The 14,187-nt window shown below is 51.6% G+C and overlaps 6 protein-coding genes across 6 annotated transcripts; 1 reads left to right on the forward strand and 5 right to left on the reverse strand.

Annotated features, from left to right (window-relative positions):
- Positions 1-1,549: 1,549 nt before the first annotated feature.
- BU25DRAFT_331629 (uncharacterized protein) lies at positions 1,550-1,870 on the forward strand (the record flags this gene model as incomplete). Its single annotated transcript, XM_033702408.1, has 1 exon — positions 1,550-1,870. A coding segment is annotated over one exon (321 nt), but the record flags the coding sequence as incomplete, so codon positions are not given.
- Positions 1,871-3,691: 1,821 nt separating this feature from the next.
- On the reverse strand, positions 3,692-4,121 carry BU25DRAFT_406721 (uncharacterized protein). Its single transcript, XM_033705350.1, has one exon. It carries the CDS (start codon positions 3,965-3,967, stop codon positions 3,746-3,748), a length of 222 nt encoding a protein of 73 aa, XP_033566377.1. The 5' UTR covers positions 3,968-4,121; the 3' UTR covers positions 3,692-3,745.
- A 1,302-nt stretch (positions 4,122-5,423) lies between these two features.
- Positions 5,424-8,568, reverse strand: BU25DRAFT_406722 (uncharacterized protein). Its single transcript, XM_033705351.1, has 2 exons — positions 6,618-8,568; positions 5,424-6,563 (listed from the first exon to the last, which is right to left on the reverse strand). The coding sequence occupies exons 1-2, from the start codon at positions 8,367-8,369 to the stop codon at positions 5,520-5,522; spliced, it is 2,796 nt and encodes a 931-aa protein (XP_033566378.1). The 5' UTR covers positions 8,370-8,568; the 3' UTR covers positions 5,424-5,519.
- Positions 8,569-8,837: 269 nt separating this feature from the next.
- Positions 8,838-10,750, reverse strand: BU25DRAFT_406723 (aldehyde dehydrogenase). Its single transcript, XM_033705352.1, has 3 exons — positions 10,469-10,750; positions 9,992-10,394; positions 8,838-9,944 (listed from the first exon to the last, which is right to left on the reverse strand). Exons 1-3 carry the CDS (start codon positions 10,531-10,533, stop codon positions 8,913-8,915), a joined length of 1,500 nt encoding a protein of 499 aa, XP_033566379.1. The 5' UTR covers positions 10,534-10,750; the 3' UTR covers positions 8,838-8,912.
- An 847-nt stretch (positions 10,751-11,597) lies between these two features.
- Positions 11,598-11,964, reverse strand: BU25DRAFT_406724 (uncharacterized protein). Its single transcript, XM_033705353.1, is given in 2 exon segments — positions 11,598-11,888; positions 11,899-11,964. 1 exon segment carries the CDS (start codon positions 11,857-11,859, stop codon positions 11,683-11,685), a length of 177 nt encoding a protein of 58 aa, XP_033566380.1. The 5' UTR covers positions 11,860-11,888; positions 11,899-11,964; the 3' UTR covers positions 11,598-11,682.
- On the reverse strand, positions 11,783-12,817 carry BU25DRAFT_445305 (uncharacterized protein; the record flags this gene model as incomplete). Its single annotated transcript, XM_033709432.1, has 4 exons — positions 11,783-12,221; positions 12,281-12,296; positions 12,674-12,768; positions 12,808-12,817. The coding sequence occupies 4 exons, from the start codon at positions 12,815-12,817 to the stop codon at positions 11,893-11,895; spliced, it is 450 nt and encodes a 149-aa protein (XP_033566381.1). The 3' UTR covers positions 11,783-11,892.
- Between the last annotated feature and the right edge of the window lie 1,370 nt (positions 12,818-14,187).

Genomic DNA, 14,187 nt, shown 5'->3' on the forward strand with positions numbered 1-14,187 from the left:
CGCAGGCTGGAAGTAAACCGGGGTTGCTTGTTGAATTTCCCCTAAGCCGTGCGGGCTATCGATGACTGCCACAACACCACGCTGTTCCCGATAGTACTGCTATCAGCTTATCGCTATCGACCTGGCGCAGGCCCAGAATGTGGAGCAGGCTGTTAGAAGATGAACGAGGTCGTTGCCGACGGCGTGATGACTGAGCTTCACCCGCTTTTTAATCTCAGTCACATCGGCATATGTTCCCATTGGGCATTCAGAATATCCCAGCGGATCCAGAACTGTTGGGAACTCACCTCGTCGTGAAGCACACCGGCTACATAGCAGATCAACGGCGTTGCAACTTGCCGGGACAGGTTCTAGACGAGACGATGATGCGAACATACGTGCCTGCTGGCCGTCCATGTCACACCATTCGTAGATGTGGACGAACGATCTTGTCGCAACCCTCTGCAGCTACCCTCAATCACACTCTCAATCACACTCTCAATCAGCACGGCAAGTTGAAGGCCCTGGCTGGTCTGGGTTTCTCAGTCGCAGCTGCGACAGCTCTAGCAGAGATCTTCAGAATGGATACACGACTAACTCTCGAGTACTGAGGGACTGCAACAATAATCGGCAACCCTGGTATTGGCAAACGTTTTAGAAAGTGCTCGCTCGATCGTGTTCATGGCAGACTTCCGCACCATGAAGGAGACGAGTTGAAACATGGAAGATTTCTTCCCGAAGGACCTTTGTTCGACTAGCTACTTCGTGACGAGGTCCACATCCCCCATCGCTGCTTACCATCTCACAAGCTTCACAAGCTATAGAGACTGTCCATACGCAAAATCTACGCTTGTGGCCAGACAACTTCGTCGTCCTCAAATGCCACTTGTCTGATTTTTAACGCTTGGGCATAGCTCAGTTCGTAAATGTCGAGTACTTGCAAGGCGCAACTGTATTCGGGTACAAACAAACAACACTCAAATCATGGGACGCAATCAAGTCACGTCTGCCTTCCGCTTTGTCACTTTATCGGATGTTGAAAGGCTACAGGTAAGCCTGGTGAACGTTGTCTAAAGACCTCCAGGTTGAATTCAGGCACGTGCATGGAGATGGCTGTGGTGGCGCCTGCATGCATGATCCCGCGGTCTGCAGGGCTGTGCAGCTCTAAAACCAGCCTCATCTAACATTGCTGCTGCACTGAGCATCTTGCACACATTGCACTTGCACCAACGTGGAGATCATGTTGTACCGTTACACACCCCTCCGAAATCCTGAACTGGACATACGATTGCTGCAACTGCAACCAGGTCAATTCGATGATCCTATAGAGATCGTCCTGCATCCTGCTCATTTGCCGGACACAACATCTGCACGAGCCACGCGGGAACTCACATTGAAAGAACTGTAAAAGACCTTACTAGAAAATCAGTGGGTGAAGGAGACCAGGGAAGGTCGTCTCTTCTTCTACGGGAAGGAGCTGGGTACCTTCTGGCATCACCCTGGCCCACACTTCCCTCGTGAGTTGTACGATTCTCTAGTTGATTCAGACGACCAGCCATCCAACCTGGACTTCAAAGCTTTGTCCTATGCCTGGGGGAGCACAGATACTCCTCAAGCCGAGCTTGTTATGAGCAGTACCAGCTCCAATTACAATTCTGGCACACTAGGCGTACAACGGAATCTGTATGAAGCATTGCGATATCTTCACTTTCCGACTAAACGCCAAACATTATGGATGAACGCGATATGCATCAACCAAGAAGATTTGGACGAGATGAACAAGCAAATCAAACGAATGAAGAGCCTTTACGAAATCGCGCGTCATGTTGTTGTTTGGCTCGGTCCAAGTTCAGATAACAGCGATCTTGAATGTTTGACGTTGTCACGTTAGGCGCACAGATGGTTCAGACGAGAGATGCAGATATCTGTCTCCACCCGGCAGATACTGAGATGAGTTGGTTCCGTGATAATCTTTCTCTACCTTTCGGTGGACCGACATATCAGGTGATAGACGACTTGATAAGGCGGCCATGGTTCGCGCGCTTTTAGGTCTGGCAAGAGGCTGTTCTGTCAGACGATCGCCCCTCCATTCAATGTGGGGATATTCAAATCCCCTGGGTCCAGTTTCGCACCGAAATCGCAAGACTATGTGCAACGACAATCCAGTTCTTTTTTCACAAGTGGCAGGCCGAATTCGTGGGCAGCTGACAGGATATAAACGAGCTTGTCCATTCTATGACCTGACAATCGGCACTACCCTACGCCTCTGCACAGACCTAAGACCGGATGTACGCACCGCTGGGCATTGCACCATTAGAGTACTCTCGAGCTATATCAGTTGACTATTCGCAGCCAGTTGCGCAAGTCTACAAAGACGCTTTTGTCACTTACGTTCAGGCGTTCAGAGATCTGGCTCTGCTCACCATTGTTCGCCATCAAACAGAAACTACAGCATCCCCTCCTGGGTCCCAGATTGGACCTCGATATCAAACCAGCCTTGGCCAATGGGAGCCCACTTTTCGAGCGCTCAATCAGCTGCGCACGCAAACTTCGTCTGTCCTAATACACTCACTGTTCACGGAGTGCGCTGTACCATCGTCAAGAGCGTTGGACCAACGTGTGATTGGGGCGATTCGACTAGAAAGAGTGTCTCCACATTTTCAACAAAGTTCGATCCTGGTTGTCGAAATACATAGAGGAAGGCAACTATGTGACCGGAGAGGCCAAGTTTCATGCGTACATACACACCGTAACCGTTGACAAAGTCGGGGACTTCTGTAGGAATCACAACGCTAAGGCCGCTGATGTTTACAATGACTTCTGGGACATTGTACGTCCGCATGATGGCACTCACGAGGCGGAGTTCGGTTTGGACAATCCCTTCATTACCGAACTGGTAACAGCGTGTCGAGGCCACTGCTTCTTCAAGACAAAAGAGGGCTACTTCGGCCTAGTACGTCCACGGTCTCGATCGTTCCGAAGATCTTCTAGGGCCCATCCCACAACCTTGGCAATGGGAACTGGCTTAGGTATCGAATGACTGGACCTGGCTTCAGACGTTTCGACACGCAACGATTGGGGCGTTGACCGATGATGATCCTACGCTTAGCAACCTACCCGAAGATTGGGGTAAGATCCGAAGCTGGGATCCTGTAGACAGACAGATGCCTTTGTTCCGAAATGATCGTACCGCAGAAGAGATGAAGTTTGATACTAGACTTTGGCCTGAGGAACTGAACAAGAACGGCGTCAAACTACAGGAGTTCGCACTGGTGCGATATGAATCAATTCATTATCGGGCGTTTGGGACGGCACTCCACAAGCACCAACCTCCTGGTGGCTACTGAATTTCGTGGTTCACGCCGTTCGACATCACCATCTTAGCCTTCGAGACGCCCAGGACGTTACGCATCACCTCAGGCAATCGCGTAGACCCATCTCCACTGCTCACCGATCTTCAAGCCACGAAGAAATCCGGGCGAACAAGCACACAACAGTCCTCCTCGATACCAACCTTCCCCTCCCAGTCGAGGTACACATCTTCCCACTCAAATCCGATGCCAATACTCACGACCTTGACCTTAACACCAAGGTTGCTTTCCACCGTATCAGCGGCCTTCCGCCAGCCACCACCTCCGATACCTGTCAGCAGAGTAAAGCCGCCCCTTCCAGCAACATCCAGCGTCGATAACAGCTTTCCAGGAACGCGACTGCCAAACCAGACATGTGAAGTGCGCCTTCCAGGATACGTGGAGGGGCCATGGAATCAATACGGGTCCTTCTGCTCTCTTGGTCCAGACCGATACACATCAGCCTCATCCCCAGTATAGACAGCTGATGAAGCATACAACTGGTTCATTGCTGTGCCCAAAGCCTGCGCCTCGCTCTGCATGTGCCTGACCTTCTCACGCAGAATTCTTCTAGCTTCTCTTCTTGGTGCTTTGCAAAAGTATTGGGTCCCCCTCCTTTGGGAAATAACTATGTCCATATAGGCAATTATGGGAAGAGGAGGGGGCGGATACGTGATGTGGGTATCGAATTAATTGCCTTGTCAAGCTGAGTATGCTGGTGATGCTTGTAGATGGATGCACGTTAAGGAACAGCCAAAATTGAGGAGAAGAATAGTGGTGGAGAGGGAAGAAATTAGACAGAGCGGTGACGTTGACCTGACCTCTGCTATGTCCGTGGCTTCCGAGTGGTGGTGAAGGTCTGGTTCAGGGTCTAGCACGTGGAGAAGCCCACATATATATCCTCCGATCAAGCCACTGATCCCTCCCTACTTCGAGTTCTTGGTATGCTCTTCTTGAGCTACCAAACAAAGGGGGTCCCTAGACTTTTGCAAAGCATAATCCTGCCTGCGCATCCTGCTTTGAGGGTTCTTTGGCCTTCCTACGCTTTTCATTAGAAGCACCGTATGGCTGCAGCCCCAGCGCGAACCAGACTTCTGCGTGGCTGTGCAGGGTATTGTTCGAGTCTAGTACCAATTTGGAGGCGACAGGTTAGCGCTCGGTGTTGTATGTTTCAAGCAGCGAGGGAGGTGTAAGACCCTGCAGTACAAGCGCGATCTTCCAGGATAGGTTGAAGGAGTCTTGAATGCCAGCGTTAGAGCCCAGGCCGAGAGTGAGGGGGTGTCGGTGGATCGCGTCACCCAAGCAGTAGACGTTGCCTTTGGAGATGCCATCGGCACTCGTCTCGTTGATCATCCAACTAGCCACGTGAAGGACTTCGACGGCGACCTTGGGGCCACCGATCAGGTCTAATACGATATCTTTCCACTCCTCAGTGCTGTACTTCGAGATTGTCACTCCGGGACCTTGGGTACAACAACGAATATCCTACTGTTGTGTTAGTAACGACTTTTCTCAAGATGTCTCGCAAAGTATGTCCAACGCCGTGCATCATACGAGTGAGACATCCAGCTGGCACTAAGCAGCCACCCGTGACTGTCGAAAAGATAACGGTATGACTCCCACCTCACTCAACGGCGTCACCACAGTCACTAGAAGTACAAGCCTGAGGACCTTCCACAATTTTAGTCCGAAAAAGCGCAAGAGAGAACATAATATCGGCAAAGACCTACCGTCCAAGCTGTTCGTCCACACTTCCTGACTCAACCGAGGAAGGCTCTTCGCTGACGATGCGAACTAGGAAGAAGAGCAACAGTCACACACGGCGCAGAGCGCGTCCAGGAAACGCAGGAAGGCGATTGAGAAGGAAGCAGCTAGAATGGAGGAAGCAATGAAGGAGACGGCGTTGGTGGACGAGCTGAAGAAAGAGAAGGAGGCTTTGGCTTGCCACAAGTTGGTGGAGAAGGAGCAGAACACACTTGATGATGATGAGGAAGGAGAGGAAGGAATTAATACGGGGGGGGGGGGGGAAGGAGGAACATGAAGTCGTAGCAGACTTGTTTGCAAAGTTCAAGGAGGCGCGTGAGAAAGCGGGGAGATCTTTTGAAGATGGACGAACTCTTATCTACATAACAACGGGGGTATAACAACATCTCTTGCCACTCTTCCCTTGCTCTGGACATGTCCCAAGCCCTACACACCACCGACATTCTTCTTCTTCTTAACCGCCCTCATCCTCTCCATCGTCCCCTCCCTCCCACTCTCCCTCCCAACCTCGAGCACAATCATCCTCACAAAATCCCTACTCAGCCAATAACTACTATGCGCGCCGAGCATAGTAAGATACTGAATCTCCAGCGCGCCTCCGCCATACTTCATAAAGTAGTCAATCTGGCCGTTATCATTGAGTAAATACACTCTTTTCTCCGCAACCTCCTCGCGCGTAAAATTGTGCGTTTCGAGCTCTACATTGCTCGGGAGGCGGACAGCAGTGGGCTTTTGCAGGGTCGTGGAGCTGTCGACGCGCCGAAAGGGGTTGGCGAAGGAGAAGTAGCTTGAGGAAGAGGAGGGGATGGTGGCGGGTTTTAGCATCTCGGCGTAGGAGGCATCGACGGTGGCGTTGATGCGCATTGCGACGGGATCGTACGGGTTGATGATATTGTAGATGTTGTCGACGGCTATGCAACCGTATGTGCCTTGCGAGCCGGCGACACCGGGGGTAGCGTAGGAGTCGGCGCCGGGTTTCTCTTTGTCGTGGCGGGGGAGCAGGGTTGCATTCTTCATTAGCAAAAATAGGGCGGCAGGGCTGCCGCAGACGAAGAGGTCGGTTGTGTTGAAGATGAAGTGGTCTTTGGGTAGGTCGGACGTAGGCGATGTAGGGTCGGTTGAGCCGGGGTCCACGTGACTGGGCTGGTTGCTGAGGATGTCGATGGCCATTACCGAGCCAAGGGAGTGCGCGACAAGGTGGACTCTGCCGTACTTCTCAAAACCTGGGTTGTTGGCGCACCATAGTCGATAGATACGGTTCGCTTCTTGTATACATGCGGCGACCATCGTAGGGTTGTGCTGCGGCGATAGGTAGTACGGAACATCGAGCATGACGTCGCTGATGATACCACGGATCGAGGGTAGTGTGACTGGCGTAATGTCCTTAAGGGTGTACTTGTTGGCTGCAGGATCCTCGGCCTCCGTGAGGTCAGCACCAGTCTCAAGCGATACACGTTGTCGCCAGTTGACCTAGTGGAAGTGAGCATACTGTCTCTTGAGAGATCGTCATATGTTGGAACCTACCGGCAGCACCATGACGCCACCCATATCCTTCCGCAAGTGGCGCTTAACATCTGGTGTCCCCAGCTCGACGTTCACTTCACGTCTGAAAGAGTTCATTGCGTGTGTGAAGTGAAACGTCTCCATACGTTCAGACAGCTTCTGCCCGATACCATGGATGACCAGCACAAGATCCGTGACTCGTGGGCGCTCAGACATCGCGAGCTCAGGGTCCGACTTCAGCCTACGATACGCTGGTGTACCGGATTGAGCAGTCGACGCGCCCTGATACGCTTTCTGGGAAGTAGAATCCAACTTGCTTGGATGCAGCTTGTCCCAAATTGCCTGATCGAAGCCTCGCACTACACACACACCAATGTTTCTACCCTTTCGGATGTAGTTTGCTAATGGGCGTCGACCGTAGTAGTCTGATGGCTGTAGAGTCGGCTTCAGGATGTATGCCTCCTTGTCGTTAGCGTAGATGACGCCAGCTTTGAGGTAGAGCTGCTTGTAGCCTGCCGCACCGTATTCGAGATCTCCTGCTGCTTTGTTGTCTGGCCCATCTGGACCATTTGAGATGTCAACGCGATCACATGCGTTCTCGACTATGTCTAGTCGCTCCTGCTCCGGACTATCCTGTTCCTCTGGAAGAGTGCTCTGTACCAAGCCTGTTGTCTGCATCTGCTGCGAAGTGGAGGGTCTGCTATCTGAAGTTACTAGCTTGTCAGGCCACAGCTTGTGCACAACTTTCATCTCGCCGAGCGCTCCAACTTCGACCGCGCTGCTGAGCTCATCTTTCCATGTTTGCGTCCAAGGCTGCAGATCCACATATCCAGCTTCGAGCATGTTCGCAACCTCGACCTCTACCGGCATCATTGAGTCTTTGTAGAACCAAGTTCCTCGTATGATCCGAGAGATGTCGCTGAGAGGTGACCAATAGATAGGTTCCATTCGTATCGATTCTGCGTCCATGACCACGTGGTGCAGCCTCGACACGCCCACAGGTACCTTGACAGAGGGCCCATCCTGAGGTTTGGAGGGTGTCCTTGCTGGACCTTTGTTCTTGCCGCTTGACAGCGCCGGCTCCATATCATCGTCCCATCTGTAGCTGTCCACCTCGTGTATTGTTGGCCGACTGCCGCCCTCTCCCAGTGCTGGCTTCCATGCCTTGGCAACATTGGTACGCGAGGGTGCTCGAATGAACGGCGTTCCTGTAGTTGTAGGACCTGACGTGGGCGATGCTTGACTTGGATCAAGCGCCTTCATCGATTGCACCAATGTTGCGCTTTGACTGCCACCGCTGGAGCTAGCTCGTCCGCGCGAGAACAGCTCGGCAGACCGAGAATACTGTCCACTACTGTTTGATCTTCCCAGAGGTATGTCTCTGCCTTTCGGGCTATCCCCTTCCCTGGGTGCACTGCCAGCTCTTCTCCGCTTCAGACGAGCAACCGCCGGGTTGGTCGGTGTGCCTGGCTCCTGTCCATCCTTCTTCTCGCCCAGCTCCTCATTGTGCTGCAATATCTTCTTCCTTACCTCCAGCCATGATTTGTTGACGGCATCGTTGTCGTACTCTGAGAAGGGGCGGGGAAGCTGCTTCTTTGCAGCCGCCGCTGCACCCGTCACTGGCGGAGGTATGGGCGAGAGCGGATCGTCGATAGCGAGCGGTGACGTGTAGAAATAGCGAACAGGTATTTCAGTGGGTGCTTGGACCGAGTGAAGGACTTCGCGAATGTACTGGTTCGCGTGGGAAGACATGGCTGGCTCCCTGTTGCTCATGATGGCGGATGTCCAGACTGAAACAACTGACGCAAGTAGCTTCGAATCTGCAGGGCTGTGGTCATATTATTTCGCCATGAATGTGTATCTTACGTGTCCTCATGATGTATGGAAGAGGCAAGTCAAAGACGAGTGAAGATGGTAGCCTGGGGCAGGCGTGCTTTCGTCGCGCGTGTTTTTCGAAGTCACTGAAGCTCTGACGCAATCCTCTCGCTAAAAGTGACGCCTGAGCATGTGCATCGAGGCCATCCTTGCCAGCTCCTTCACGGTCTTATCGATAGGCTATTGAGCCTCTGCAACGCTTATGCTTGAAACATCAGCCTGCATAATCGCACAGCCGCATCCATTCCGCCGTCACCCGGCTCCATCGACCCGATCGAGGTGATGCTCGATGCGAGCATTACACAACATCATGGTCTCAGAGGAATGGCCGTACAGTAAAGTGGGAACAGTACAGAGATATCTTACTTTGTTTGATTCTCATGGCTAGAAACTATATACAGGTTCACATGATCATATCTTCATTTTCATACCGACAAACGCTTAACCGAACAGAACGTCACCAAGACGGATCGACACGGTCTTGGTCTGGACGTAGTTGTCTAGAGCAGCCTCACCCAACTCACGGCCCATACCAGACTCCTTATAACCACCGAAGGGGAGCTGCCAGTGGAGAGTGTTGTAGGTGTTGACCCAGACGGTGCCAGCGCGGAGCGCGTTGGCAACCTCAATGGCGGTGTTGAGGTTGGTGGTGTGGACAGCGGCGGCCAAGCCGTAGTTTGAGTTGTTGCCAATCTTGATGACATCGGCCTTGGTCTTAAACTTGGAAATTGTGCAGACGGGGCCGAAGATCTCTTCTTGCTGGATCTTCATGTCCTCAGTAACGTTGGAGAAGATGGTAGGCTCAATGAAGTAACCCTTGTCACCCTTGCGCTTACCACCGGTCTCAACGGTGGCACCGGCCTTCTTGCCCTCCTCAATGTAGGACATGATGCGGTCGAACTGAAGCTGAGAGACCTGGGGACCCTGGAAGGTATCCTCCTTGAATGGGTCACCGACAGCGTTCTGAGCAGCGCGCTCCCTGAATCGCTCAATGAACTTGTCGTAAATCTCCTCCTGAACGTAGATACGCGAACCGGCGCAGCAGCACTGTCCGTGGTTGAAGTAGATACCGAAGTTGACCCAGTTGATGGCCTCGTCGATATCGGCATCGGCGAAGACGATGTTGGGGGACTTGCCACCAAGCTCGAGAGTAACCTTCTTCAAGTTGGAGCCAGCAGCAGCCTTCATGATCTGGCGACCGATAACGGTGGAACCAGTGAAGGCAATCTTGTCAATGCCCATGTGCGCGGACATGGCAGCACCAGCGACCTTACCGAGACCAGTAATGACGTTGATGACACCTGGAGGGAAACCAGCCTTCTGAATGAGTGTGCAGGCAATGTAGGCGGAGAGAGGAGTCTGCTCAGCGGTCTTCAGTACGACCGTGTTACCGGTAGCAATGGCGGGGCCAATCTTCCATGACCACATGAGCAGTGGGAAGTTCCAGGGAATGATCTGACCACAAACACCGATCTATGGAGGTCAGAAGAGTTCAGCAAGTGCAAATGGATGAGACTTACAGGCTCCTTGCGGATGTAGTTGAATGTGTCGGGTGTTGTGTCGACGACCTTACCCTCGATCTTGTCGGCCCAACCTCCGTAGTACCTCAAGCAACCAGCGGCAGCGGGTACGTCAACGTTCTTGGCCATGGTGAAGGCCTTGCCGTTATCGAGAGCCTCGACGGCAGCAAGAAGGTCGACGTTCTCGAGGAACAGGTCGGCAAGCTTGACAAGAAGTTTTCCACGGTTCTCGGGTGTCTCCTTTCTCCATGGGCCGTTGAATGCCTTGCGGGCAGCCTCAACAGCGATATCGACATCCTTCTCGGACGCCTCCTGGACGCTTGTGATAACCTCTTCTGTGGAAGGGTTGATGACCTCGAATGTCTTGCCGTCAACAGACTTGACAAACTCGTTGTTGATGAAGCTGTCCCACGTGTAAGTAGCCGAAAATTATAGTGGATCTTCCCGAAGACCGGGAGTTGAATAGAGCCAACTTACAGACCAGTAGGCTGGTCGTACTCGCCCGTCTGGGGAGTCTTGAGCTTCACTGAAACGTCAGACATAATGTGGGGTATCAGAGGAAACAAATGTGAGTGAGGACTGATTGAACAGAAGAGGGGTAGACAATCTTAAGTACTTGCCGCCACGACAGCACGAAAGGAAGTCTCCACCGCACGAGCACCAATATGGAGGATCGCCCAGACAGCCTCGGCCATCAGGAGCCCGTCTCGAGCAAGCTCGCGGCGCTATCGCAGCATTGATCGTGCGTGTCGAGTAGCGCTTGTTGCTGCGGCATGGAGCTCCTGCCCCGCTCTTCTGGCTATCGGCGTGCTACCGTGCCCGCAACGCGCACGGGCACGCAACGCGCGCCTCACCACTTTCACAGGCGCGTCGAAAATGAGGCTGTACAACCACATAAAATAGTTGTTATTGCAAGAAATTTTGATGGAGTACTCTATAGACCTATATGACAAACCCCTTTCATATAAAACGTGCAGGCAGAGTTAGACTGGCAGATGGGTAGGGGGTACCCAGGGGTTGGGTAGGGGTTAGGTTGGGGTAACTCTAGCGTGGGTAGGGGTTGGGTTGCTAAGTCATCAGGTTGGGTTGAGGTTGGGTTGCTGAGTAATTGTGTTAGGTTATGTTATAGAGGTACCTTATTAGGTTATCACAGCTTTTTATCATCCAATCTTGACCTAACCCAATGACTCAGCAACCCAACCCTGACCTAACCCCTACCCATTTGCCAGCCTAGGACTGGGTGACTACGTGCAGCAGCAGCAGCAGCACCATGCTCCTTAGTTGTTTTTGACTGAATTGACTTGAAGCCTTGCGCTTGCCTCTTTGTGGCAATTGTATAGCTCTTTGAGCATCACAAGCTTGTGCTGAAGTTGTACTTTAAGCAAAGCTCGTAAGCACTATTTGATTGGTTCTCGAGGATGAACTCTGGCTCTGGAACAGTAGGGGTAAGTCGCCTGGGTGAAACACCTAATGACGGCTTGGGGTAACGATGAGTAGTACAGGCAATCTGTCTAGCTCGAAGGTTGGTTGAGATCCAATGTGTGAGAGGGGGCCAGGTGGGGATACCAACTGCTCTCTGAGATGGAAGGATTGGTGGAAGGATGGTTCAGGCTTGTTGGAGATAAGGGTGTAGAGGAGACCAAGTGTGGGGATACCACAAGTGGTAAAAAGGATAAGTGATAAAGAAGGGATCAAGTGTGGGAATACCACAAAGGATCAGTGAGGAGTGAGTTGAGGAAGGAATTGTTGAGGTGAATTGAAGGAGTGGATTGAGTTTTGAATTGCAAGCATGAGTTATCTGAGCAGGAGGGCAGGCTGCCTTTATAGACAGACTGCTGGCTCCTGGAATGTTCTAGATACATTGGCATTTGTAATCATTTGTAATCATTTGTCAGCATTTGTCAGCAACTGGAAGATTCTGTGTTGTTCCATGGGATTCCATGATGTTCCATGAGGTTCCATGAGGTTCCATGATGTTCCATGAGGTTCCATGATGTTCCATGGGATTCCATGGGGTTCCATGAGGTTCCATGGGATTCCATGAGGTTCCATGATGTTCCATGAGGTTCCATGATGTTCCATGGGATTCCATGAGGTTCCATGAGGTTCCATGATGTTCCATGAGGTTCCATGATGTTCCATGAGGTTCCATGATGTTCCATGGGATTCCATGAGGTTCCATGAGGTTCCATGATGTTCCATGAGGTGTGACTGGGTGGATTGTTATTGGCTGCAAGCCATGTCAGGATGACACAATGACAAACTTAATTGACGAGGTTGAACACGAACCATAAGGGTTGTGTTCCTACACATATATATACAGTCCACCAGATCTGCTCGTTGACAAGCAGAGTCGGTCCTGGCCAATCCGGATGGATTGCGGTTCGTCAACGAGCATCGTACCATGTTTGTTGACGAGCATCACATCATGTTCGTTGACGAGCATTCACGTGACATTGTTCGTTGACGAGCTCCGTCACGTGTGTCAGCTCGGCTGAGAGCAATCCCCTAGGCGCCAGCTGGGCGGCCTTGCCTTGCTGCACCTTCCCCCAGGCCTCCGTGTTTGGTTGGCGGTTACTTATTGCTTGTCGTCCTATCGTGGGACGTAGGATCGTAACAGCTTGTGTCAAGACTCAGGTCCGGCCCACTGAGCCAAGCAAGCCAAAAGGTATCACGGCTCACTCTAATGGTGAGCCCTAGCTGGAACAGTACTATATCATCAGCCAGGCCTGACAATATCCCCCTGCTTAGGGTGTGTTTGCCCTGAGCACCCAGTACTGGACCTTCCAGCAGCTCTCAGCACATCAGTGGCTCACGTTGGCTCATATTGGCCCACGTGACCCTGCCTCAGTGTAACAATGCAGAGCCCCATTGCGCCAAATGGCCAAAAAGTACATCAATATCAGCAGAACTGCTGATATTGGGCTCTGCATCTAATATATAGGTATAGTGCAAGGCACCTCCTTACAAATAGCTTATCAAATGCTCTCTTGTTCCTGCCAGTGATTCTGTAATGGATGAGCGCCCTGCCCTCGATATCACTACTACATGACATCTCCAAGTTATACCAAAAGGTAAGCACAAGAATACTTAAGCAAGTATTCTTTGTGTAGTATAATACATATAGTGCCAGCCAGCTAGCTTTGCCTCTAGCTGCTGTAAGCTAGTCTGCCCCACAGCCTTGCTGTGTGCAGAGTCGTTACAGATTTCAATCATGAAGCCCTTCTCATCTATATTGTATGTGTTCTTAGGCTAGAGGTCATACTTGGTCATCTTCTGGTGCAAAAGCTCAAAGTATTTGCTGTACCTTGCACTAAAATTGGCCTTGTGATGAGCTGTTTCTATTGGCGCGGTCCAGGCTATAATGAGAGTGTCTTTGTGATGGCAGAGGAAGCAAGTAACCCAGCTCTCTGAGGGCTCTCATGCAGCTAGAGGAGTGACAAAATCAATAATCATCTGCCTTGTAGGCATAAAGTGTCTCTCAGTGAGTCCTCTGATGTACTGCACAACCTCTACCTTGTTGTGTGGGTGGAGTAGTCATTGTTTGAGTGCCTGGTCTTCTTTTGATGCAATTTTGCCTTTAAGTTGATGCATCAACATTGAGCACACTACACCATGTTTTTTTTTTTTGCTGACTTTGTATACAAAATATCTTCATCTTGATCTGCTGCCTCTGCCTCTGCAACAACATCCTTCACAGGCATTGTGGCGTTGAGCTAAAGTCGTTGGAAAATATGGGTTCTATTGAGCCGAGGCGCGCGTTTCATGACCGTGCGCGTTGCGAGCAGGGGCACGCTACCCCTCCCCCGCAATCCTGCATCGCGATGTCTTGTTGCCGCATGTAACCACGCCTAGGGTGGAGCTTGATCCTCTAATTTGGAATAGACAGACCTCTAGCAGACATGCTTGACCATGGAGTTGTTGCTGGTCGTTTCTGCACCTGCTGAACCACCTTTTTCGAGAATGCATAATTGCAGGCAGAAGCTCTGCGCCGCGCTCGCTCTCCAAGTTCGGAATTATCCACATCCCGAGCGTAGCCTTATCCACCTCAGAGCCACCGTACTAACACCAATATAGTAACCCTCTTGCCCTACCCCAGCACACTCGGCTTCCTTTCGAGCGAGCAGCGGGGACAGATGTCCAGAGGGTGGACGTCTGAAAGACCTTTCACGTCGGTGCTAGAGTAATCACGACAT

Source organism: Macroventuria anomochaeta (genome assembly GCF_010093625.1).
Source record: "Macroventuria anomochaeta strain CBS 525.71 unplaced genomic scaffold BU25scaffold_3, whole genome shotgun sequence".
Lineage (NCBI taxonomy): Eukaryota > Fungi > Ascomycota > Dothideomycetes > Pleosporales > Didymellaceae > Macroventuria > Macroventuria anomochaeta.